A 26172-nucleotide genomic window follows, 5' to 3' on the forward strand; every position below is an offset into this window, starting at 1 on the left:
CCAAGTCAATCGTTTGGCTTCGCCCACGCAGAGACAAAGAAAAGACCGCCATTTTTCGCTCGGCCACTTTTTCACTGCTCGCCCGCTTCTTTTGCTTGTCTGCTCTGACCAAGAGCCTGAAACAGACTAACCTTTTCAATGCATATTTTGACAAAATAAATCACATGATTTATTGCACTGCATAGTTTCTTGTTAAAGTTGTATTCGTAGCCTGTGAGCAAGCTTGTCGCTTGGCGTGCGTGTGACCTCTCTTTTATCCACGAATAAACTAGAGCTTTCTCGCAGGCTACTGTATTTGTAGTTAATAGTACAGTCAAAGTGCTCATAACATACACTCTTACAGTCTGCCTTGACAGAACCCCTCTTTTTCGACTCTCGTACAAACTTTTTAGTCACACAGGCCGCGCTTAAGCAGCCAATTAGACACTTCCAAGACGAAATGATTTACCCTTCTCTTTTGTTTTTAAGCTCTCATCAATAAGTGAACTGTTTTGTACCACAATAGTCCTAGTTTCTGATTGAAATGTAGCCTGCGAGCAAGCTCTCCTATTTGGGCGAGCGAAGCGAGTCGCTAGAACGCGCGAGCGAGCGTCTTCTCTCGCGTGCCTCTCGCGCGTCTGCTTTTCACAATATCCCCCAAATGGAGAGCTTGCTCGCAGGCTAATTGAAATGTTTCTACGTTAACAAATGCAGGCCCCCATAAGTTTCCATTTTCCGTAATCATCTAGCACCAGTCTCGGACAGTTTCGTGTTTTCAAAGGGTGTCTGCTTTTGGGAGCTTCGACCGTATGCATATTATGTATATTTATAATAATAACTGTTTCCATGAATTGCCATTTATAGTTTGTTTCTTCATGCCCTCGTTTTTGACATGCATGCCTGTTGCTAAGAGTTGTTTGCTTTTTTTAGAGCTTCAAAAATTCATTGGTGCTTTATTTTTCGCGTGGGACTTGAAGATGTATCATGAGGTAAGAATCATACCTAACATTAATCCAAAAATAAAATAGTAATAATAATAATGATGATAATGATACTGATAATGATAACAAACAATTATTGGATGAGGTTTTTTTGATATCCGAAATAATGGAAGTCGAGCTAAATGTTATTACCCAAGCAGAAGGCCGAGGCTGATAACGCTTACCACGACCTTCATTATTTAGGATATCACAAGAAACGAATTTAGTAATTGTTTTATTATTCATTGTTTTAAAGAAAATGACGACAAACGCATCATCACACGGAACAAAGTTTGCGCTGTAATCAGAAATCAAGCATTGCGTGCGCAACCTACAGATTTTTCTTAGTCTCTTACCAGCTGGTAGATAACTAACTAATCTATAGGTTGCACTGATTTCCAAAACTTACTCTAAACTCTCAAATAGTGTGATGAAATTATTCAATTAAATATGTGTGTACTGCCCTATCCAGTGGCTCTTCGATTAGCTCTTTTCATGTTGATACGTATTAACGACAAAATGAGAAATTTGGTTTTACTGTGATTAGGAAACAGATGAGCGTGCCATTGCCAACACTTCAGACTTGAATGAAGAACTTGGACAGGTACATGTAACTGAATCATTGATCTGTATACCTCTTAAAATAATATAACTTTGCACGATTTTTTTTAACTTTTGACATGGTTAAGCTGGAGAAAATCCGTCAATTCCGCTGGAATGAGTAAAATTTCCAAGCTTGAAAGTGATCTGTGAAAAAATTACGAAGATATGGTCCCTCGAAGTCGCGACCTTTTACAGATCTTTGCGTGGTGGTGGGGGGGGGGGGGGGGGGGGGAGGGCACAAATTCCCCACCCCCTCCCACCATACAAACGTCTGTAAATTTTCGCAACTTTGCTGAGCTATATCTTCGGTCGCATCACTTTCAAACGTGGCCGTTTTACTTATTTTAAGGTGCTCTTTCCAGTGGTGTTAACTGATTTTCCCGAACATGTCCATGTAAAAAGTTGAAAACAACCGCGGAACGGTCTGTTTAGCAATACACATAATTTACTGTACACATAATTTATTGTTACAAATGTATTTACACTTAAAATTATAATTTGTAAAAAAGTCATACGCATAATGTTTTGTTACAGAATAATGCATTTACACTTAAGATTTTAACTTGCAAAAAAGTCATTTCATACATGTAAGAGACTTTTAAAAGTTGGAACTGGCGTTCTTGCCTTTTGCAATATTAATTGATTTTCTGGGTCGCAAATATTTTTTCGTTGAATTAATGATTATGTCCAACTAGATGACCATTTTAGTCGGACAAAACGGAAAAGCTGTCGGGCATACATTATTTCTATAATTATTATGCAGATCTTTATGCTTCAAAAGAAAATCGTTGGAATTTCATCTGTCCGCTCATCATGTCCACAACAGGCCCAATTTCATAAGACACGATAAACAAATGTAAATCGCTTATTATCTAATGACTAGCCAACCTCGTCCCCAGGGTCTTTCCTGCCGCCGCCATATTGGAAAGCGAGAACACCCTGGGGACGAGGTTGATAGCTTGCCTGTTCAAGGATAGTAGCGTGAAATGGAGAGCGGAGGGGGAAATTGTGCTAAAAAGCTTGATTTGCTATCAATAGGTCGAGTATGTATTTACTGACAAGACAGGAACACTAACAGAAAATGACATGCAATTCAGAGAATGCTCTGTTAATGGAGTGAAGTATGTGGTAAGTTGATGCACAACAGACACAGGTCCTGTACACACTGCTCTCGTTTTGACTAAAACGCATCAAAGGCACCGTGTCCACACGAGTGTTTTTGAATCGTTTTCGGTCGGTTGTCCATACTAAGGCATCGAAATTGCACACCACATCATGAGTTTTCTGTCGGAGTCATTCGCTAAACTGTCATTTGCAACACTCCGCTTGCTTGTAAGAAGCCGGGTCTTGAATGAGTAGTGGTACGTTGTCAACGTTTTCAAAAACTGTTTTTGCATGTCTACATGTAAACAATAGACTACCTTTTACAAAAGTCCATAATTTCGGGGGTTCTAGAAAATCCCGTTTTCATACTGCTCCGTTTAAGATCGTTATAGTTAGGCCAGTACGCAGGGGAGTTAATCCGTTTTCAAACAAACATTTTTTAGAGACATGGTCACAATTCACAGGTTGTTACATATGTGTCAGGTTGAGGGTGTAGTTGGTTAAGTAGTAAATTAAAGCGGGGTGGGGCGGGGGGGGGGCGTCGCCATCTAAAAGTGTGTTACACATAGGTGCAATGCAAATACAGTGTGTCAACGTAGCAATCATTTCTTGTACTGTAATTCTTGATTCTGTTGTGACGTGATTTTGTTACATATTTGTGTCCTTACAGGAATTAAACAGCCAACTGTTCGTAGCAGATCAAACCGATGGTCCATCTGTTTCTATTCAGAATGTTGGTGTAAGTGTTATTACTTTTTTCCGTTGTTACCCCCTACCTTAGTGGAACATTTTTTCGGTTTTTGTGTATAACAATTGGAATTACATATTTACTACCTTGTAAGGCGACCTTTGCAGTCTCGCTTTCACAAATGAGCTTGTCTAGTTTAACCAATAGTATTAATGCGTTGGAATTGGTCCTACATCACTGAAATTGTAAATGCACGTTATTCATCTAGATCAATTTAGGTTTCCGGGAAACTGCTAACCTACCCCTCCCCTAAGCCATCATTTTGTCCTAAGTGTTAATGTTACCTTAGGGGGAGCGGTAGGCGGGAAGTTTCCCAGGAACCTAAATTGATCCATTCATATAAAGAAAAGTTAATGCCTACACAGTAATTTTTAGGGAGTTATTATAACTCCAAAAATGGAGTAAAAATTTTGGGTACAGGATAACCCCTTTTATCGGGTTACTTTAACTCCTAATTTAACTCCAAATTTGGGGTCATTTTTGCTCCTGAAAAAGAGTTCTTTTTACTCCCAGTCTGGAGTTAAAATAACTCCTAAAATGTGGGGTTATTTTTACTCCTTACATGGGTTGGTTTTACTCTTTTTGGAGTTACTTTAACTCTGAAAGTGGAGTAAAAATTTTAGGTACCGGATAATTTCTTTTTTGGGGTTATTTTAACTCCTAGATATCTGGGGTCATTTTTACTCCTGAAGAAAAGTTCTTTAAACTCCTTTTTGGAGTTAAAATAACTCCCTAAAAATCAACTCCACTTTGTGGAGTTAAATTAACCCCACTAGAGGAGTTATTATAACTCCTTGAAAATTATTGTGTAGATTTAATGAGGCATGTGCCGCCCCAAAGGCTATATGCAGATGACAATTCAGCACTTTTAGTAACTCTTTGGCACACGTCGCCCCCCCCCTCCCCCCCTCCCCCCCTCCCCCCGCCTCACAGCACAGCATTGCAGAAACCTTAGAAATCGGAAGTTACTATCGTTTTTCACTTATGTGCAAACTTCGAAATCAGCACTACTTTGAGGTAGATTTTCATCAATCAAACGGCTCATACGCGCCGGTAGCCGGCGTTCTTTGTATCATTTGATTCACAAAAATATATTTATAAAGATATTTGCGCCTTATAAGTTTTGAAATTTTGGTCTGGACAGTCGTATAACAGTGAAAATAATGGTAATTATCGTTTGAATATGTTATATATATTTTGTGTTGGAAATGTCTTTTTTAGTCCGAAGTGATGGAGTTTTTCCTGGCATTGTCGCTCTGCCATACTGTACAAGCTTCCAGAGAGACAAGTCCCAATGCAATCTATGATTATCACTACCAGGTAACGTTGGCGTCCTTTCTGGGAAAATAATATCCATCTGTTTAAAATGTTGTGGCCAGATACCCTGTCATCTAGAACTGCTTGGATTAAAAAGCGTCATCTCTACAGGTTTCGTTTGCGTCTTGAAAAGACTTGAATTTCAGGAGTTCAATTTCTAGGCCTTGTTTTGAAGTACTTATATTTGTTTTTGTTGTTGTTTTTTATGTTCTTGAAAGTACTTAAATGTTTTAGCGCAGATCATACAACTTTTTGAAGGATAGAGGGCAAATGCAGACTATAGAGAAATTTGTTTATTCGTCCCAGTGCTCCCTTATTACTCCACGGTACATTTAGCCATAAGGGCACCGGGAATATCCATCACCCGTATATGTTTCCATAATTAATTCAAGCTCTCATTTTTTAGCGTTTCTGCATAAACTCCGAAAAATTCTTGAAATCTCAAAATAGGGTCCAGGAAAGACCTTGAAAAGTCCTGCGATTTTTGCCCTAAAAAATTGTATGAACCCTGTCGCCACTGACAGTACAGCTTCAAAAGAGTTGTGAATGTAATGAAAGTATAGTCTAAAATAACTGTAAGTGGAACCTTACTCCAACCAAACTTTTTCTGACTTCAGTTGATTGCAATATAGCAAAATTTAGACCATTTGAGATGAAAATCGTGTATATTACGTTGTTTTCAGGCGTCGTCACCAGATGAGAAAGCTCTTGTGGAAGCTGCTGTTAGGTATGCTTATTGTTTTATTGAATGATTTTATGTATGATAGCTTTTTTACTGTTTCTCTCAGTTATCTGTTTCAATAAGAGTTATTTATTCTTCAACTGAATTTATTATTGTCTTTAATAGTATTATTTGTTATGACCTTCCATTTGAAATTGTTTAGAATTCTCACCATTAACACCGAAAGTAACCAATTGTTCAGTCACTGCTGTGGTATTTTATTCACTGAATAAAATGATCATTACAGAGATGCCATCGCAGTATTTTTTTAACCTTCATTAGAACGGCCAAACTCAAAAGTTAAAACAAGAAACTGCCCAGTAGCTAATGTTTTTTGAATGGTCACATTTGTAGAATTCTTCCAAGTACCAAAGTTAAAAAAACATGTCGTGCAGCGTAATAACTTATAACAGTTTTACATGAATCTTGTATATTACTCTGAAAACTACCCTGAAAAATTTCATCTACAGACTCAAAGATTAGGACCACTTTGTAGTTCTGCAAACAGAAAAAAAAAAACAAATGAAAGTCCAGTGGATTCTCTCCTTGGGGACACCTGAATGATTGGCCGTATTTTAGAAACACCATGCTCGACACTACGTCGCAAAAGTTTTTCTTAATAGATCGATGTTTCAATGATCTCCGTTACTGACAAAAAAAAAAAACAGGTTTCAATCTTTACGTAAAGCGTAATACTTACAATACATGTTACTCTAAGAGATATTACACAAATTCATACGAGCTGCATTTCTTTGTGTGCAGATTTGGAGTCACTTACCGAGGAAAAATTGGTGATGATATTGAAGTCAGAGTTGGGAACGCAGTTGAGAGGTTAGTGAGTGTTCCGTCGCACATCAAGCACCAAAAAGAGGTTAGAAAAATAGGTGCTATTTGGGGACATTTTTGTTACTCGTTCGCCGCTATTTGTCTTCTTCAACAAAAATCATTGAAATTGCATTGACGTAGCAGTGATCTCCCTTGACTCCTGAAGTAACTCCTGTGTTGAATCTGTTCGTTTGTTTTGTTATTTTGAGGGTGAAGGGTTAGAGTGAACTTCCTACTTTTGCAATTTACTATCAGCCAATTTAGCTGCCGCGATTTCTGGACGTTCTTTCCGGGGAATGCTACCGGTAGTATACAATTGAAAAATGATTGATTTCGATGGAGGGTTTTTTCTATCAGATATCCGGAAACATCTCAGCGCGTTGGTTTGTTTTCATGTCGAAAATTTTAAGTGAGGTTTAACTTATTTTAAACAGTCACTGTATAATTAAGTGATTGATTGTTATTTCATTATTTTTCTTAATTTCAGATACACCCTTCTCCATGTTCTCGAGTTTGACTCAACAAGAAAACGAATGAGTGTCATAGTAAAGTCGCCACAAGGTTTTGATATAGATCCAACTTTTTTAGGCGCAATAACCCACTTGGAATATTGGAAAAAAAATTCTAAGGGCAGGGCCTATGATATTTTGCAGGTTTTTTCCCGTGTTCTTCTAACATCCGATATCAGGTTACGCTTAGCACATCCAAGTTGAGTTTTCCCTAATGCTTTTCCAGTTTCATTATTGGTCCGCCTATCGATCCTTTTGAAAAGCGTTGAGTATCAGCTGTTACTGTCCTTAAGAAAAGGCCGACATTTCTGAGTGACGCCAAAATTGAGACCTTTCCCTTTTAATATGCCATGTAGCACCCAAATTTGTATCGCTAAGTGTCTTTACTTTTATGGAGTAGAGGATTTGCCGAAACAATTTTGTCAATGCCCAAGAATGTAAAATGTCCACTTCCGGTATTTTATTTCATGTGGCTTGCTTCCAGGTCACACTTAAGCCATAAGCTTGCTAGAATTCATCTCAGGTTCTTGTAGAAGACTTTCATAGGCTTGTAAAAAAGGTTACATCTTAACAAAAGAAGTGTCGTATCAAAGAATAACCATTTTTGTTGGAGACGGGGGAAGGGGCACAAAACGGTGCGAAATTATTCGTTTAAGGGAAAGTAACGCTTAAAAATCGTTATAGTACCAGTAATACGAAAAAAAGCTTCTATGCATCCTCACAACAAATTCGCGTAGAATTTTCCCTCTTGGCGTCATCCTTTCTAACTATCCTGACAAGATTATTTTTTGCCGCGTTGCAGATAAGTATGTGATGTTAGTGAAAGGAGCAGAGACTGCTGTCTTGAATCAACTGGCGTCTGGTCCTGGAGATGTCACTTTAGATCATGTCAATGAGTACGCCGAGGTGTGTATGCAAACTCTGATACCTGGTTGCCCGAATGAAATATACTGTCTTCAGGACTACAGCCTGAGGCACAAAGAAAGAAAGAAGAAAGGAAAAACTGACTGACTGACAGACAGACAGACACAGACCGCAGAGATAGACAGACATGCGGACAGACATACAAACAGACAGACAGACAGACGGACGGACAGGTGCCGGGCGGGCGAAGAAACGAACAGACCGACCGAAGAAAGCCCTCAAAGAAAGAGGGAAGGAAAGAAGAAAGACTGGAAGCACGAAAAAAGCAAAGAGACATATGCAAGCTTTCACGACTGTAGGATCTGTACAAAAGCAAGGGTCGAAATTAGGTTGCTAAGCGTCTTCACCTTTTTGCCCAAAACGCCTGCTTTCACTATTTAGTCGGGGTAACCCGCTAGTTCAGAGGCCCGGTTCCAGTGGTTAGGTGCGCACGCATTAAGAAAGAAAAAGGCTTGAACATAACTCCCTTTTGATGGTGTTATATTCACCTTATGTCAACAGAAAGGACTTAGAACACTAGCTGTTGCACGTAGATTTCTTTCTGATGAAGAATACTCTACAATAGACGAAAAGGTAAGCCGAAACAGCATTTTATCCAGGAATGTACTGTATTTGAAATATCCATGTATACGGTCCCCGATTTTAGGTAATACTGTGTAATCTTTACTTGCTTTAGCTGAACAAAGCCAAGCAAGCCATCAATGACAGAGAAGAACAGGTATTTGTTTATTGCGGTCTTGGTAATCGTCTAGTATTAAAATTGGTACGTGGTACCAAGGAAAAACACCGTTAAGCAACTTGTAGTAGAATTTAACTGCTCAGGGACTCAAAAATATCATTATGGCCGGGTTATTGAATATTAGTAAAATCCAACTAGTGGTCTATTATCAATGCTGCGTTCTGATTGGTTGAGCTACTAATAGGCTATATGTTATAGCCCACTAGTAGCGAAAAGCGCTGGCTTTTTGGCGGCAAAAGAGGATTAAAGTCTAGCTTTAACTAGCTAAAGACTTCGGCCTCGTGGGCTATTAACTCAGAGCCCATTCGGGCTCGAGGAATTATTGTTAAATACTACTGGATAGTGTTGCTGAGTATTTGCTCTCCCCGTATAAGGGAATTCCACGCCGTGGAGTCCAGATTCCAGGCACTGGATTTTAGCCTTTGTCAGTGGAACTTAGATTCTGGATTCCAATCGTTAGAGGGATTCCGGATTTCTTGAACAGTATTCCGGAATCCACCAGCAAAAATTTCCTTAATTCCGGAATCCGGATTCCGGATTCCCTTACACGGGCGAATTTACCACTTTTGTTTTGTTCATTATTTTTTGTTGAACATTCCCTTACTAACAAATCAATTGTTGATAAACTATGAACAGATGAATGAATACATGAAATATTTATTGTAAGCAATGAATTGAATTAAAGTTTCACTCTTTATATTACTAATAACATTTAATGCGATTCTTGTACTTATCTATCCACCTGTGCTTATTTCCAGCTTGCTCGTGTTTATGAGGAAGTAGAAAGAGACTTGCACGTCCTTGGAGCCACGGCCGTGGAAGATAGGTAGATAAACCTGTTGTATTCCTCTTTTCGATGTTATCAAGTGGTATGAACCAGAGAATCGGAGAAGCGAAGTCAGTAAACACCATTCGCTTCACAATGTATCCATACGATTCGTATTGTTGGCGCGTTTTTAGACCCCCCCCCCCCCCTCCCCGCTCCCGTAATACACTCTGTTTGCCCCCCTTTCTTCCCCCGTTCCTTATTTTGCGTAAACTAGAGTGACTGTAACTTTTGCGTTTGTGGACGAAATCCTACGATGTGACCATTCAAATGACAGCTCTTTGCCTGTACTTTCACATGAATATCTTTGTTTTTCAAAATTTTAGAAAATGAAATTTGGAAATCTGGTCGAAATTTGCCTTTAACTACATTTGGCATTGAATGTGTTAAGACATCTATCTTTTTGACTATGTCAATAAATGTTCATATGCTTCCTCATCATCTTTCCTTGTGGCAGACTTCAAGACGGAGTTCCACAAACTATAGAAGCCCTCCGAATGGCAGGCATCAAGGTAAGCTTAACCGACCCATTGTCCCTTTTGTGACCACCAAAACTACCAATGAAATGAAAGGAAATCATGGTGAGAGGTAACTGCATGTTAACATTCTGTATCGACATCATAAGAATTACACACAGTGATTGTTAGCAAACGGCATTCCAGGAAAGGAATTTTCCAGGATCGGTGACTAACATTTGTTGAAAATTATGATAGAGAAGCAGCTAACAGGCATACAACGCGATACGGGTATTCGATCGTTAGGATTTGGGCATGGAATGGTTAATTCCGGTTAATGTTTAATCCCGTTACAACTGGTCAGAAATGTGGTACAGAACACCATGTTTGGAGAGGTAGGAATGCTGTAGGGCGTAGAAAAATAAGGAATTTGATGCTAGTAAGGACCTTTCCGTTGCAATATTTCTCTAACATATTGTGTCGTTATGGTACCATGTTTTTGACAAGCAGCAAAGGACTATCAATTTGTGACACATTGCATTAGGGTCTACTGAAATGTATGTTGACTGCTTTTCTTTGAAATTCAGGTGTGGGTTCTTACCGGCGATAAAGAAGAAACAGCTGTTAATATCAGCCACTCCTGTGGACACTTTAAGGTAACAATGATCACTAGACTTTTCCACGTTAGCATACTCTTACACATTTACTGGCGTTCCTGTAAAACGGGACTCAGATGGCCCATCTGTATAGCCTGGGTGGCCGGCGCCGGTCAATTATTTTGGACAGTGGAGATATTTACCTCAAGACCAGCCAATTACAGCACACGAAAAGCACCATTCACTTGCTAGAAACTAATAGAAATCTACAGCACCTGGTTTCCTTTAATCGCAATAAAAAAGCTATGGCATGTAAATTTAACTGCTAGCATAAAATAATTTTAATCTTTCTTTAGACAGGAATGGAGATGATGTTTATCACAAAGAAGCAGACGGAAAGAGAGTGCGAAGACGAACTTGTTCAATGCCGTGAAAGGTATTTTACCTAAAGAAAATCTTGTATGTTTCCTGAGTCCAGTTTTGGTTTTCCACCAGTTACGTTTCTTGTGCTGCGGCTACAGTTGCTCTTTGCGGCTTGCACAAGCCGTTAAAATACCATTATAATAGTCTCAGGATCGCCAGCGCACATTAAAATCCCGGGTCATTCAATTATTTTGCAGGCGTGACTATTGAAAAATATTAGGTACAAAAAAAATTCCCGAGAAACTCTGGGGAGTTAAGTTTTGGTTGACAATAGACGGTATTTTCGCGTCCCCGAATGCGAAATTTTCTTCATGGATTGTTGCTGTTTTTCTAAATAACTGAGACTGGAACTACGGTTACAAGTGCAATATCCCTACACGATTAATTCAACGTCTCAACAGCCACCCAAGCATTGTTATAAGTGCAACAATTCTTTAATTTCAATCAATTGCATAGTTCCAGCTACAGCAGTTGTTTTATGAATAGCGGAATATGTTTTTACAGTGTTAGCGTTTATTTGGGTCTTTATTTGGGTCAAATTTCTTATTTTGAAAAGCTAAGTAACGTTCTTTTATATTGTTTTCATAGATTAGAGCGGAGATCCCCTGGCTCAAGGAAACAATACGGCTTAGTGATAGACGGCGCTAGTTTAAGCCTTGTTTTCAAGGGTCCATATACTGGTAAGAGCATTGTTTTTGTGTGAATGAATGGTCACATATCCTCCTCACGCATGGCGGCATTTAAGGAAGCTCGATACAGAACGCGACTGTCCACCTACCGAAATATTATATACACCTATGAACGGTTATGCGGTCGCTGATTTTTCTTATGGACACTTCATGGTACTGTTCATCATTGGGATAATTTTTCGCTGGTTTTTCTGATCCGTATGAACCATGTTGACCAGGCTCAATGCCATAGGGACATACATACATATACATAAACGTTATTTTCCCTTGAATTCGGAGTAGCTTACAGAAGCTAATATATTCGAGAACTTTCTTAAGGCAGATTTAGCAAAGACAACACAACGTCTGATTAGGACACCAAAGCGCGGGGAAAGGACTGAGCACGACCGCCGGTGCTCAATTTGCCGCTCTGCCATTGGCCAATTGATCAAATCTGCGCGCGCCATCGTCAAGTTGTCTTTAGTTTGGGCGCTTTCCATTTGTCAGAACTGGCCGGCCGGACCTTTGCCCGACCAGTCAGTTTGAAAATGAAAGAGGCTTTTTCCAAGAGTTTTTGCTGAAAAACCACCTCCTTCGTGCATACTATTCAGAAATTGACTAACCTGGCTGGAGAGTTTTGATTAAAAGGGAAATTTGCGACGGTAATGGTCTGGCTGGTCAGTTCTGACAAATGGAAAGCGCTCTAAATCTGCCTATTACAACAACGAACGCTTGTTGTCAAGCGTCCGTTCATTTCTGGTTTGTTTAGGTCTACTAAATCCAGAAAACTCCTCTGTGAAAAAACAAATCTATTCTTGCCAGATCAAAGACTATTTAACAATCATTCCTCGAGCCTGAATGGGCTATTGATTGTTTTAGTAAAATCCAACTAGTTGGTCATAAATATCGAGACAAAACAACTTCAGCTAGCAAAACGCGATTCAGCCGCCACTGTTTTGGTTTTCAAAGCCGGCGCTTTTCGCTACTAGTAGGTTATAAGATATAGCCTAGTAGCAACTCAAGCAATCAACCATTGATAATAGACCACTAGTTGGATTAAACTAAATATATATAGCTCCAAGCGGAATATTTTCTTATCCCTAATAATGCTGTTGATCGGCGAAAGCTCGAATTTTTATTTATTATTATTATTATTATCATTGTCATTATCATTGTTATCATCATCATCGTCATCATTATTATTAATATTATTATTATTATTATCATTGTTATTATAATTATTATTATTACAGCAGTTAAAGGCCTCACTCGAACGTGGAAAGCAATACATTTGTTCTTCTTTTGGGCTTAGGCGATAACTAAGGCGTGGCTGAAATTTTAAGCACACTGTAATTAGCTTTTTTTTGCCGTTTATTTGTGCTGCAGGGTTGTTTGTGGACATCTGCCGTCAGTGTGTGGCAGTTTTATGCTGCAGAATGTCTCCATTACAAAAGGCTCAGGTAAGTCAGCGGTTAGTCCCCACAAATCCAGTAACCATCAGCAACTACTAAAACACTAACCTGCTAATAGTGAATATCAAAGTGTCGTTATCACTCGCTGGCAAAGTACTGCTAATAGTCCCGCATAGCAAACGGACACCATCGCCTGACGAAGTGTTGTGCGGCACGAGTGAAGTGCAAAACTTATAACAACTGACTTTTTGTGTCCTCTGCTAGCAAATTGCCTGTCAGAGCGAGCTGACACCAAGATGGGTATCCTCAAAGGTCGACAAAGAAATAGCTATCTTCAAGAAAAATAGAATTCTGACATATATAATTTGCAATACCTCTACATAGAGTGAGTAGTAATCCATTATAGACGAAGTGCAGACGGATGCTAGAGCTTCTTATATAGTACAGTCGATTTTCATTCATTCATTTATTTTGCCATTAGCCACATAAGAATACATCAATCAATCAATCTTTATTCTCCTAAGATAAAAAGACATATCTTAAGTTACATCAGCAGTTGAGAATCTAAAAATACATACGACATACTGTATACAAATAAAAAGATAAAAATTCATAAGACATACTGTATACAAATAATAGAAAGATCAAAGATTATATCTAAAAATAATCCTATTTACAAAAACGTTCTTAAATCTATCGGTCTCTTTATATCCAGGCGATGAGCACTTTTGTTTCTGAGTAGATACTTTGTTTCTTTCTTCTTCGGAATGATGTTACTGAGCGGGCAATCGGGATCCACTGAACAAGATACAAGAAATTTATGATACATTAAAGATAATAGGCACTATTCTAACTAAATTATTTACAAATGTGGTAAGTGGTAATGACTAGGAAGCCTTTATACACTATAGGCTTCCTGGAACCATAGGGTACACCATGTGAGTTAATGGTACTGAATGAAAAATGGATTATTTTAAAAGAAAAGAGAAAAAAGAAAAGTATGTAGCTCAATAAAGAGTATATTTGTTTAAGAAAGAAGAACTTTTTAAGTCTTGTCTTGAAGTGACTGAGTATGTGTTTGTGACTGTAGATTGTCCATTTAGTCAAGAGTTCCCGTGAGAAGCCCGTAACCCTGGCTATAGGCGATGGTGCTAATGACTGTGGCATGATCCAAGAAGCTCATGTTGGTATAGGCGTGATGGGTAAAGAAGGACGACAGGCCGTGCGGACCAGTGATTATGCTATAGCAAGGTTCAAGTTTCTCTGCAGAGTGCTTCTCGTTCATGGCCACTGGTATTACGTCAGAGCTGCAATCATGGTCCAATACTTTTTTTATAAGGTACCTATTGCCATATGCACCCATAAAAGCGCCCTCACTCAGCTATTCCCGTCTAAGAGCAGCACACTTGAAGAACCAGATACGTCAAGATATCAAGCTAATGAGACTCATGCCCTTTATGATGGATATCGCAAAGTGTTCCTTTGAAATGGAGGCTCGAGAAATATGAAACTGAATTTTGTAAAATACTGAAAAACAAATAGCACCATTGAAGAGTATTGGTAACACCACAGGGGTTCATCCGCAGAATCAAAAGTTAGAACTACGTACTAAATAAATAGTACGGCATAAAGGTACTCAAAATAAACAGTAACATGTGTATAAAGTAGTGCTGAAGTGGTCTCATTTAAATGGTCACACCATACTAATTTTTTGATCCCGTCAGTTCATTCCGGCCGTATATATATATTTCCTTTCACTCTGGGCTAATAATTCGACGTACTGTTGATTCTTATGAAAACTGGTATTTATTAATCTCTCGACATTGAATGTTATTTCGTTAATCGCTTAACTTTTCTAATCCATTACAGAATGTGAGTTTTATTACGCCGCAGTTCTTTTACGCCTTTTTCAACGCTTTTTCTGGGCAGGTAGGTAGTCTTTCTGATTGCAGTTTTTTTTAGTTTTGTGCAAAGGAATAATTGGAATAAGTTTTGTATCGTGCTTAACATCAACTCGTTTCTAAGGCCTCGTCCGCACGAGCTAATTCCATTCGTTTCTGTTTTGGTCTTGCAGCCTTTGTATCATGCGTTTTTTCTAACTTCATACAACATTGTCTTCACTTCTCTACCCATTTTTGTGTACGGTATTTTTGAACAAAACGTTGGCAGTGATGCATTACAAAGTCAACCTCGTTTGTATAGGTAGGCTTGCGAACTTGTTTATTTATTTATTTATTACATGAGCACGGAGTCTATTGTTCTTTGAAAGGGGAATATATTACGTTACCCCCAAATCAACTGTCTTAGGGTTGATTTCCACTGTCGCGGAACTTTTACGTGCGTACGTGCGTAATATTTACGTTCGCAAATAAAATAAAGGCAATGTGTAGAAAGGTCGCACGTAAGCGTAAAAGTAGAACTTCGCTCAAAGTCACGTTTTATCTCAACACTTTATATCTTGCCTCTATTTTATTTACGCGATTAAAATTAACGTGCGTTAACGTGCGTAGCCAAAAAGGCGTCGTGGATTTCCACTGTCGCGTAATTTTTCCGTGCGTAAATAAAATAGAGACATTGTATGGAAGGTCACGCAAATACGTTAAAGTTGAACCTCGCCCAACTTTTACGTTTACGCGTGGCCTTTCCTACATTGCCTATATTTCATTTACGCACGTAAATTTTACTTGCTTTCTCACGGAAAAATACGCAACAGTGGAAATCAGCCCCAAGGCTATGTTCACAGTCATCGGATAACTTTTGCGCGGAGACGAAAACCATACCGTAAGAACCGTGATTTCGGCGAGATTTCTGTGATGGAGCGAGGCTGCGCCGCGCCGCGCCGATCTCGAAAGTGGCGCGTCACATATCGGAGAGATTCTGAGCCTCACTTTGGTGCAGTGTGCACACGTATTCGTGGGTAAGTAGAACGAGGACTGGAACCGACTAAGACGAAGGTTAATATTCAGGAGTGAGGATTGACCCTCGTGGTCAACCGCGCCAGCACAATGTTCGACGGCGGGGGTATGCATTTAAGTACAAGGGCAATAGTCATATTACTCCGTGCATTTTAATGTATAACCCCTGGTATTTTAATTTGTTGTTCGTGAATAACTTCACGTTCAAGAGCTGTTCATACAGTGGATTTAATCAATATTTGCTTCTATCTTAAGACCTGACTTCAAACAAAGTTTTTAGACAGCAGACGTTTTCAAAGTTGCGGGAAGCGTTTTAAAAATTCCAAACGTGAATGTAGCTGTTGTTTTTTGGTCAACCAGTGTACTTTTTCACCCTGTCATCCTAGACAAACTCGAAATTTAAAATTATACCTATTATAACTTATTTGAAATTTACGTGTCTTCTTTAGGGATATAAGTAACAATTATCGTTTGTCATGGAAAGAATTCTTCTTTTGGACAGTTTCTGGTGAGTTGACAATCTCTATTAGCCTATACTTCGAATTACTTATCGATTTTCAACGCTGATTGTCTCAAGGGCAAACGTTCTCTTATTGTTTTGGCACAATTCGCTTTTGACGGAATTTGTGTTTTTCTTAATACCTTATTGATACTTAATTTTGCGGGTCTTTAAATTTGCGTTTTTCGCGATTGTAGAAAAATTGCGAAATTAAAGACCCGCGAATAAAAATCCCCGCGGAATTTAAACACGCGAAATTCAATACCCTTACAGAAAATTCGAATCTCAGATTTTACTGACACGATATATGTGTCGACAACTACTGGTAAGTTATTCGCTGGTTTTGCAGGAACGTTCGATTCCGTAACTGTACCTTTCGTTGTGAAATAACGTTAATCAACGTTTTGCTTGTTTCAAATTATCTCGATATTTTAAAAAGTTCAGAAGATTGAAAAATACAGTCAATTTGAGAACGCTTGAATCGCGAAATTGAATGCCCTTTTTCATATTCGCCTATTGAAATCGCGAAAATAAAATCCCGCGAAATACTGTCTTGCCAAAATGGCGCAATTAAGTACCAGTGAGGTAAACAAAATAAGCAGTATGTAGGCTGTTTGTTGGTCATGAACCTAGTTTAGTGGCCCTAGCCCCCATTAGTCTCCTGTAGCTTTGTGGTAGAGCATCTGGACTGGTTTCCAGGGCCGAGTTGTTCAAAGCGCGGTTAAGTTAACCCAGGGTTAGTCCGAAATTTTATTTCAGATATGAAAGCTTGAGAAGCGAATTCAGTTTTATTCTTTTTGCCAACAATTTGATGATTGGATGCTCTAAAAAGAAGAGAGGAAAATAATTATCCGGGAAAATACTTTTGAACAAAAGAAAAAGAAACCTGGGTTAAAATTTAACCCTGGGCTAGCGCTAATCGGCCTTCGAACAACTGGGCTCAGAAGGTTATATATTCGTCTCCTATTGCGTTTACTCAGATGTTTTGTTCTCTCTCATCAGGTTATTGGCATGCGTTGGTATTATTCTTTGGATCGTATTTCTTTTTTGAAGGCGATACATTAGGACCCGCTATGCTCGTAAGTAACGGTTAACACTTTTTATTTCACTGAATACATTGGGATGATTACAGCATTTTGCCTTACTAAACAGGTCAATAACAATCGTTATTTTCCAAATCCTGTCATGAGATTGTCATCATTGGACACGGTGTAGTTTCTGAATGAAAGAGGTTTTTTTTTTTTTTCGGGGCATGTTTTATATAAAGACCTTTCCCTTAGCATCCTCGGGTCAGCTAGTCTATGAACTACAGTTCATAAACGAAGAACTCAACTCGTACGTTGGATTTGGATTGGATAAGTAAAATCCCATTTCTGTAGGCGTGAGATGCGTTTACAACAAAAGAGGCTTTTAAGGAAATCATGTGCTACGATTGGCTCGATTTCCGCGGGAGGAGCGTGGGCTCATATCCTGAACAGTGGCTGGTAATCGAGCCTAATGCCGTGACCGCTCGTGAATGAAAACTTTATATATATATAAATTTTTCCGAATAAAAAGTATAATATACAAGAAGAGGTGAAATTCTGACAGTAATATCACGTACAGTAACAGGGCTAATGCACGTTTTCTTTGTTCCTGTTTTCCACAGCAATATGGCAACTGGTCGTTTGGAACGTTCGTGTTTACAGTTTGTGTTATAGTTAGTAATCTAAAAGTAAGTAATGATTCAAGGGATTGTAGTAAGAACTTAATTTGCCTCCGAGAACGATTAAATTTCACCGTAAGTAAATTTGACATAAGATCTTAAATAAGATCTTCAAAGCTGTGGTTTTCTGGTGTTGAGTTCTTTTAAATTAAATGGACTGTTTCACGGCAGTTTGGTTGATCTTGTTTAAGTTTTTCCCATAACTCGCTGTGAAACTTAACACTAGGGAAGAGTTAATTTTAAATGACACAATAGGGCCATTCATACGAGGAAAAATAAGACGCGTCTTACATAACACGCGTCTTAAATAAGACGCGAACGTTCCGTATAAACGGTACATTTCGTCTAAAATAACACGCGGCTTAGCTAAGACGCGTCTTATTAGATAAGACATGCTCGTATAAATGGTACAGTTCGCGTCTTGTGTAAGACGCGTCTTATGTAAGACGCTTCTTATTTTTCCTCGTATAAATGGCCCTAATGACACAATCAAACATGACATGCCACTTAAGGCGGGAACCACAGTCAGCCTATTTTCCTGGGGGAACTGTGTACCAGTGCGATTGACTTTACCGATGGTTGGTTTCAGTGAGGGCTGAGTGACATATTAGGGAGTTTAAGCAAGTACGACGACGACGACAACTATAAAAAACAATAGGTTTAATGATCAAAACAACAGCTCTGCACGTGCATCACGCTTTTTAGTATATTTCTTTGACGTCCACTGCATGACTACGACGTGAAACCTCTTGATTTTACGTTTTATGGAGGACGTGCACATACGACAACGAATTTTCCTTCCTCTTTTTGATCGTGAATGAAATCCTTAAGAATTAAACTTCAGGAAAAATCGCCTACATTTGACATATTTAGCGGGTCCAAATAGACGCGATTGAGTCTGAAAGAACGCAAATTCATTTTTTAGCGACGTTTTCACTGCCGTCGTCGTCGTCGTTGCTTAAGGTCCCTATTACTGGACTTGGACGACCCAGGTAGAGACCTAGTTGTTGAAACCCCAGTCACCCCCCGTTTTCTTCAAATTTGCAGACCGTAGTTTCATGAGATGACTGGTTTTAATGTGATTAACTTTATTAATTTTTTTCTTTTTGATTTTAGTTAGCGCTAGTGACACATTATTGGACGTGGATGACGCACGTGGCCACGTGGGGGTCCATCGTTGTGTTTTTCGTGTCTTCAATTACTTTCAGTGAAGAGACATGGTTAGTGCTAAAAACAGTCTTCTTTATTTGAACCAGGCATTCCTGAGTTTAACCTTTTTACAGTGCGTTGATGTTTTAAAGGTGGTTAAATTTCATTTTTATATCCAACCAGCGCGAATTTATGACAGATTGGCAGCCTAAATTTGTAATCGATATGATTTATGAAAGTGAACATGATCCTCGCAGTTGAATAAACAACCTAAGCGGTTCAAAAAGAACTTGAAAAAATTTAGGCGAACCCTGACCTCTGCGGTGACCTGACGCATCGCTCTATCCATAAAAGCTAGTCAAGCCAACTGGACAGCAGGCCGTCACGAGTTTGTAATTGAATCATATTTTGAACTGCGGATAAAGATGTTAAGTGGATAAGATCCTTGCAGTTAAATAAACAACCTAAGCGGTTGAAAAAGAACCTGAAAAATTTCAGTCTTGACCGGGAATCGAACCCAGGCCTTTGACCTGGCCTATTAAAGACGCTCTTAAGGTTATTTTGGCTGAAGAATTCATACCTGGTGCAATAAGAGAACATAGAACTCTGTAATAGTAATTGCATTTCTGAAACCATTAATGCAGTTTGGAACTTATCACTTGTAATGTGCCACGTTTGTTGACCTGCATGCTACCCCTCCAACGATCCCAAGAAGCGTTGTGGTCGCATATCGTACACAGTTTTCAGTCACTTGTTTAGAACATGGCGAATTGAGAACAATGGTCCAGGGAAGGGGGGGGGGGAGTTTAAAAAAAGAGAAAAGAGCCCATAATATGCCCCGTAAGTCAGGGTAATTAAAGCTATGAAAGTGTGTTTCTAAACCGGAACGTAAAAGACATCAAAAGAGAGGATAGAACGCTAATGAAAAGAAATATCAGTTTTTTGGGGACCTTGAAATTCTTGGGCGGGGACGACCACAAAATGACTATCGAAAATGATAAAACCTCTTACATTTGAGAACTTTTTTCCACCACTACGACATTCTCCGGTGCTAAAACTCCTCGTAAAGATGATGTTACTCGAGACGATTCGAAACGACGATTTCAGCGCAACACAGCGTTGCAACATTGTTCCGACGTTGTTTTGAATGGTTATTACAACATTGTTCCAGCATTGCAACACTGTGTAGCGCTAAAAATAGTAGTTGCGAATCATCCCGTTTAACGTCACCTTACAATGACGACGGCTACTACGTTTTCCCGCCAAAATCACGCTGGCTCACGCGCGTGCACTCCTTAGTATTGAGAAAATCTCTTCCTCGTTGAAAAGGTCTCAGTCTATTACTTACTTATTTGTGAATCAAGTCAGACGACTCTTCAGTGGATGAAAAAAAAGTTTTTTCCTTTTGTGTTTTCCTTTCTGTTGACAGGAAAGGTATTCAGCTGAAGTTTGGCGATACAATATCGTTAGACATGTACAAGGTGTTCCTCCAAATTCTTTCTCAAGGAGTGGTGTGGCTAGCAATTCTTTTACTTATCCTGATGTCCCTGCTGCCTGACATTGTATTCATGTTGTTCGGCCGTCATTTTAATCCATCAGAGACGCAGAAAGTGCAGGTAACTATGACGGCTCAACTGAAGAAACTATAGTCTGTGATGTTTTGAGTTGTTGCTCTAGCCTGTTTCAGTCGTTCATATTGTGGGGAAGACGCAAAAAATAAGGGGTGCGGTAGGGGGTGAGAGCAAACTCTTCAGCCTCCCTCTCTCCCTAATTTTTTCCGCTCTCGGTCTTCGCGCCGCACTCCACTATCTGAACGCCTGGCACAGGCTATTGTTGCTCAGAATTAGCCTGCGGGCAAGTTCTCCGGGGTGCTCTGGCGGCGGGGCAGGAAAAGGAAAGAGAGTTTGAAAATACGTCTCTGGAATTTGAGTATTTGCATCGAAAAAGTCGGTGCGAAATGTTGATTGGCGGAAATGACATTAGTAATGACGTGATTACCCTTGGCACGTGCCTTTCAATGTTTGTTTACATTCGTGCTCGTTTCCGCTTCTCACTGATTGGCAGAAATCTGACAGCTCAGTCGACAGGGAGCCACAGGGAAATTGGAGGTGGAATTTAAATTCCAGAGACGTAGTTGCAAGCTCTCCTTCCTTTTCCCGCCCCGCCGCCAGAGCGCCCCGGGAAGCTTGCTCGCAGGCTAGCGCAGAATTCATAGACCCTTCCACGGTTTTTTTTTTTAAAGTCACTAATGAGGATAATTTTACAAAAATCTGTCGACACCGCAGAAAAGAGCGCCTTAACATTGGTAAACGCGTCAAGTTTGAAAGTGATGCGTCTAAAGCGAGCATGACCCCCCCCCCTCCCCCTCCCCCAGAGTACAAACGTCTGTCGATTTTTGGCGAAACTTGGCAATGTCACTATTTCATTAGGCTCTCTTTTAAGCTTTGTCGACGGATTTTCACTAACTGTTGGGGAAAAAAAAAGACCGTGGAAAGGTCTATTTGGAAGATCGTAGTGTTAATAGTCCGTGTTTAAGTATGGTTGCGTATAGTTCTAGGGGGGCTGTTAGTAGACATTCCTTCCCTTTGTTGGTCTTGCAACCTCGTTCCCAGAAAACAAGAGTGTCCCTGGAAACGAGGATCTCCCTCTGGTACCAATGGTCGCTCCTATAGTACTTTGACCCAGCTCCAAGTCGTTCGTTTCAGTGCGAATTACCTTGAAACAATTTAACTTATTCGAACCTGTGTAAGTGGGGTATAATTCCACGTCATTTGACGTACCAGCAGAACGTTCAGCTTGTGTTTGCTTTCTAATTCAAATTGAATAATTCCAGTGAGGTTTAATTAATAATAATGTCAATCCGAAAATATAGAGAAACCCCAAATCTGGTAGTGGTAGAAACTGCAAGTTGCCTTTTGTACATAAAGGTGTCTGCTTACTTCACGTTTTCGTACAAAGAACCGTAGTTACCAAATAACTACGTAAAATCTTTAATGCCAGGCGTCGGTTGTTCAAAGTTGGATAGTACTATCCAGTGTCCACTGGATAAATCTCTATCTAGTGGATAACACAGTTGTCTGCGTAATACTTACCCACTGGATAGAGATTAATCCGGTGGATAGTGTTGTCTACCTTTTAAACAACTGAGGACTGAACAATAGACCTAATTCACAATACCGGTCGTTTTTGCAAGTACGTAGGTGTTTATGGGATAAGATCAATGACACGTGGTCTTCAAGATTTCTACGATTTCTTTTCCTTTTTGCGTTTGTCAGGCGAGCGTAGGTAAGTACAAGACGAGAAAGAGTGAGTCACGCCTGCGCTCACCCAAAAAATGCAAAAAACACCTGTACTGCAGACTATCGTCGTTGCGTTTGGCCACCTTCACCCGTAGTATGCCAAGATCGTCCCCCTCAGAAATCACGTGACATTACTGTTATCCCATCAGTCCTTACGCGCGTGAAGACAGCTGTTACTGTAATAAGATGTGTTTAACAGTGGTACCTTGATTGATCTTGCCACTAACTTCTGAGTATGTCAGTATAAATCCTACACGAAAAGCTTGACTTTCCTTTATGCGGTTCATTGTGTTGTGCAATATGCATTTTAAACTCATTCCATCCTTTTATACATGTAGTTTAATTTTCGTAGATAAGAAATACTTTTTTGAAGTACTTTTTTCAATAAGGCCGGTTATTCGAAGGTTTGAGTTTGTGGTTAAAGTTTACTGAGTCGTAACGTGCTGTGAGTCGTTCGTGTTGTCATCAGTTATTGTTTTTCTAAGTGTGAGAGTTAAAAGTCGGACAAGGTTAATATAAATTGTTTCCCTCTTTAAATAACCCGTCTGTACCGCACGAAGAGTCAAGAAATGCCGTCATCTAAACTTAACAAATGGTCCCATTTTTCGAATTTTGAATCTTCGCCGAATCGTACTCGTCGTACAACGTTCGTCGAGCGTGCCCAAATTCTTCTGCGTGGACAACGTCTTCGACTTCATCGTCAAAAAGGTAGAGTTTTGTCGCAGCTTCTTATCTCAGTTAAAGCTTATTATCCAATAAATGCACCTTAAGTAGTGTTAAAGCAATAAATACAGGCTAGGATCTTTGCACTCCCTTTTCTAAATAATTTGACCCTGGAGTCTGCCTGAGATGTGCTCCGCCTGCTACTTGTGGTAGCTGTGGATCAATTACCATGCTGACTGTGCAAATGAAAGCTGTTAAGCCAATTGTTCTTTATGTTACTCTACCAGCTGATTTTACAGCATCTTTTTAAGTCCTTGCTTGCATAATCGTCTATGAGTGTATGATGAGAGCATGATGAGAGTATCACCACTGAGCACCGATGCATGCATTCTTGTAGTTCTGTTTAATTCGAGTATTTTTAAGAATTGTGTAATATTGGTCAATCTTTTAATATTAATTATACTCTAATGTTGCACCAGTATTTTTTCCTGATTGAATTTCCGCTCTGTCAGGAGCCGGGGCCTTGTTCTTCAAAGCAGGCGTAGCCATTATGATTGTCAAATGTTGACGAACACTACAACTTCATGTGAATTATCCTATTACACACATTAGGTTTACTTTTCATAAAGATAAACAGCGAGAACGCTTTTAAACAAGAAACTCGGAGACTGTGAGTGAATTGTTACACACGTTTGCATTATACCCTGCTTTTCAACACCTGGGCCATGGTTCAGCATGCATTTATTACTACTGTAGTAAATTTGTGTTCATATTTAGTATTATTTGTTTTCAGGCCATCGAGGGTGAGGAGAGCACGGGGGTGGTAGTTACCTCGTACGTAAGTGCTATGACTTGGGATACTGCGGATCCGCAGTCCGCTGAAAGCGACGTATCCATGATCGACCTCTCGGAGTAGCAAACACAGATTGCTCAAGATAACCAGTCCAAGCACGAAAAGAATGACAACTTCAATCTGCTACCATTTGTAGTCCTTTTATGAGTGGGATTTTTTTAAAACACCCATACATGCTACACTTGATCTTGTGAAGCTCGGATTTCGAAATAAGAAGCTAACTTCATTTGGGGGAGATTTCAATGCAAGTCCCATTTGCGGCTTATAGATAATTTTGAACATTTACGTAGCGGGTGTGATGACTGGCGTTTTAAGGACATGATAGTTTTAAAATAAGTAGAATCTAATATTGTTAAAATTGAATTGTAGAGATATGAATATAATATTGATAGGGAGTAAATAAATATTTCGTATTTTAGACACTTTGTCCACATCAAATATCACTTTAAGAAGAATTATAATTAAAGCGGAAGCTGAATACATCTTGTATTTTCTATTTAAGCAATAGAAAACGTTTTCCGTGCTTGCATAGCCTGATATAAACACGAGAGGGGTTGGGAGAATTCGAGACAGTTATGCAAACCCGAGACGAAGTCGAGGGTTTGCATAACCGTCGAGAATTCTCCCAACGCCTCGAGTGTTTATATCAGGCTATATGCAAACACAGGAAAAAAGTTTTCTATTGCTTTTATAAAATAACTTTCCCTGGAAAAAAACGCAAAACTCTTTGTATGGCACTGATTAAAAGAGAAATTCTTACCAGTCGCAAAATCTTGTCCACGAAGTCTTGCACGCGTAATGAGTTCTTGTTTTGCAAAAAGATGCTTTGGAAAATACGGAGTTTTCTCGCTTAAAATGTCAGCTTAAGCGAAGAAAAATTGACTCACCTTCTTTGTAACGGTTTTCCATGTTTCAGCCGACGAAGGAATGGGTAAATAAAGTAAACTTGTCGAGTTTTGAACTCGAAAACTTTTTCAAATTTGGTGCTTGCGTGATTAGCGCGCGAAAAGCCAAACAACTTGACGCCACAACCATGTTTACATACTCTCATGCAAACACTGCTCTCGGCCAATCAGAGCGCGTACTATCTTAGTTATTTTATAAACATTTATAGTAATGACGGTTCTGTAACGGAAATAAATCAATTAGATGTAATGATGGCTTCTTCCTTTGTCTGATAGCTTGTTGCTTTAGGCTTTTTAATAATCTTGAGAAGGTACCCATAAGGTACTAATGTTTGTTCGGATGACAATCAACATCTGCCTGAAAACTGAATCCACGGCCATGCTGTTGGCTTTTTGGGTGTTACCTTATTTTCTGTGTTTGTGCATATTTTCCCCTCTTTTTCTCTTTGCTTTTTTTCGCGGCCTTTGTCTCTCTTTTGTTGATGTTTTCTTTGAATTTTTTTTTTCTTAACGCTACTTTTCCGCAGCCATATGAAAATATGAAGTTTTTTTGTTATCAAATCTTGCGACCTATTCTTGGTGTTCTACTTTTATCGAGTGATTCAAAATGGTTCACTCTTAAATGGCTAACAAAGATGAAAATTCCAGCTCGGAACTCCTTAACTTTAACCTTATAATCTCTTGTGTCACTCCTTGCCTGTAATACGAGGTTGTTTCTGTCAAGGCTCATCGCACGAGGCGCCGCAGTGTTGTCTTTAATGCAATTTTACCCGAGGAGAATAGCTGCACAGATTTCAGGTACTATCACTGAAACAGCATTAATATAATCGGCACTTAGATGAACCCGGTACACAGCTTGCACTCATTAATAGAGTTGTCCTCATTATTAAATCTTATGCAAACTCAATAAAGCATTCAGTCCAAGGAAACTGATCAGTATTGCACGTTTAAATACTTTTTACGTTTAACGGAAAAGATAAGAGGCGATCAAACGCACTCTTCCATTCTCGGATTGTTACTTTTCCTTATTCTTTGAGAATTTGTTCGGCACACTTCGACAAGTGTCGTCGTGGGTTACAAGACAGCGATGAAGGCGAGCCCGAAAGCAATTTGTGACGTTCTGACTTTCAAGTGTAAATCTCTGTCACAAACATGCCAGCTGCTCTTAAATTTGCGCGCCACTGAAGATGACTTCCGCCCACAAATTTTGGAAGCGTCTTTAATAACAACAAGGATATTTTTTTCCCCGAAGTACACTCTAGCCTTCTTTCACAGGGGTTCAACACCAGTTAAATTTCTAATTGTTTGTTTGTTTGTTTTTCTCTATTACTCGGACGTAGCAGAATCATTCTTGT

At 39.4% G+C, this 26172-nt stretch overlaps 1 protein-coding gene across 5 annotated transcripts in view; it reads left to right on the forward strand.

Annotated features, from left to right (window-relative positions):
* Nucleotides 1-26172, forward strand: part of LOC140949815 (phospholipid-transporting ATPase IF-like) — a 46648-nt gene that overhangs the window by 16746 nt on the left and 3730 nt on the right. For 2 of the 5 annotated variants that reach the window (XM_073398946.1, XM_073398949.1), the window contains exons 14-38: nucleotides 910-968; nucleotides 1507-1563; nucleotides 2601-2690; nucleotides 3337-3405; nucleotides 4636-4734; nucleotides 5415-5458; nucleotides 6215-6283; nucleotides 6765-6838; nucleotides 7589-7692; nucleotides 8212-8283; nucleotides 8387-8428; nucleotides 9208-9275; nucleotides 9733-9787; nucleotides 10318-10386; nucleotides 10683-10762; nucleotides 11338-11429; nucleotides 12804-12877; nucleotides 13920-14168; nucleotides 14699-14758; nucleotides 14904-15031; nucleotides 16194-16252; nucleotides 17246-17322; nucleotides 17892-17957; nucleotides 19065-19168; nucleotides 20527-20713. In XM_073398946.1, the coding sequence (XP_073255047.1) occupies nucleotides 910-968; nucleotides 1507-1563; nucleotides 2601-2690; nucleotides 3337-3405; nucleotides 4636-4734; nucleotides 5415-5458; nucleotides 6215-6283; nucleotides 6765-6838; nucleotides 7589-7692; nucleotides 8212-8283; nucleotides 8387-8428; nucleotides 9208-9275; nucleotides 9733-9787; nucleotides 10318-10386; nucleotides 10683-10762; nucleotides 11338-11429; nucleotides 12804-12877; nucleotides 13920-14168; nucleotides 14699-14758; nucleotides 14904-15031; nucleotides 16194-16252; nucleotides 17246-17322; nucleotides 17892-17957; nucleotides 19065-19168; nucleotides 20527-20713 (2147 nt within the window). Of the gene's footprint in view, nucleotides 1-909; nucleotides 969-1506; nucleotides 1564-2600; nucleotides 2691-3336; nucleotides 3406-4635; nucleotides 4735-5414; nucleotides 5459-6214; nucleotides 6284-6764; nucleotides 6839-7588; nucleotides 7693-8211; nucleotides 8284-8386; nucleotides 8429-9207; nucleotides 9276-9732; nucleotides 9788-10317; nucleotides 10387-10682; nucleotides 10763-11337; nucleotides 11430-12803; nucleotides 12878-13919; nucleotides 14169-14698; nucleotides 14759-14903; nucleotides 15032-16193; nucleotides 16253-17245; nucleotides 17323-17891; nucleotides 17958-19064; nucleotides 19169-20526; nucleotides 20714-23852; nucleotides 24428-26172 lie in introns of those variants that run through there. The other 3 variants (XM_073398947.1, XM_073398950.1, XM_073398948.1) reach the window with 3 other exon arrangements.

The sequence above is a fragment of the Porites lutea genome, chromosome 10 (genome assembly GCF_958299795.1).
Source record: "Porites lutea chromosome 10, jaPorLute2.1, whole genome shotgun sequence".
Taxonomy (NCBI): Eukaryota; Metazoa; Cnidaria; class Anthozoa; order Scleractinia; family Poritidae; genus Porites; species Porites lutea.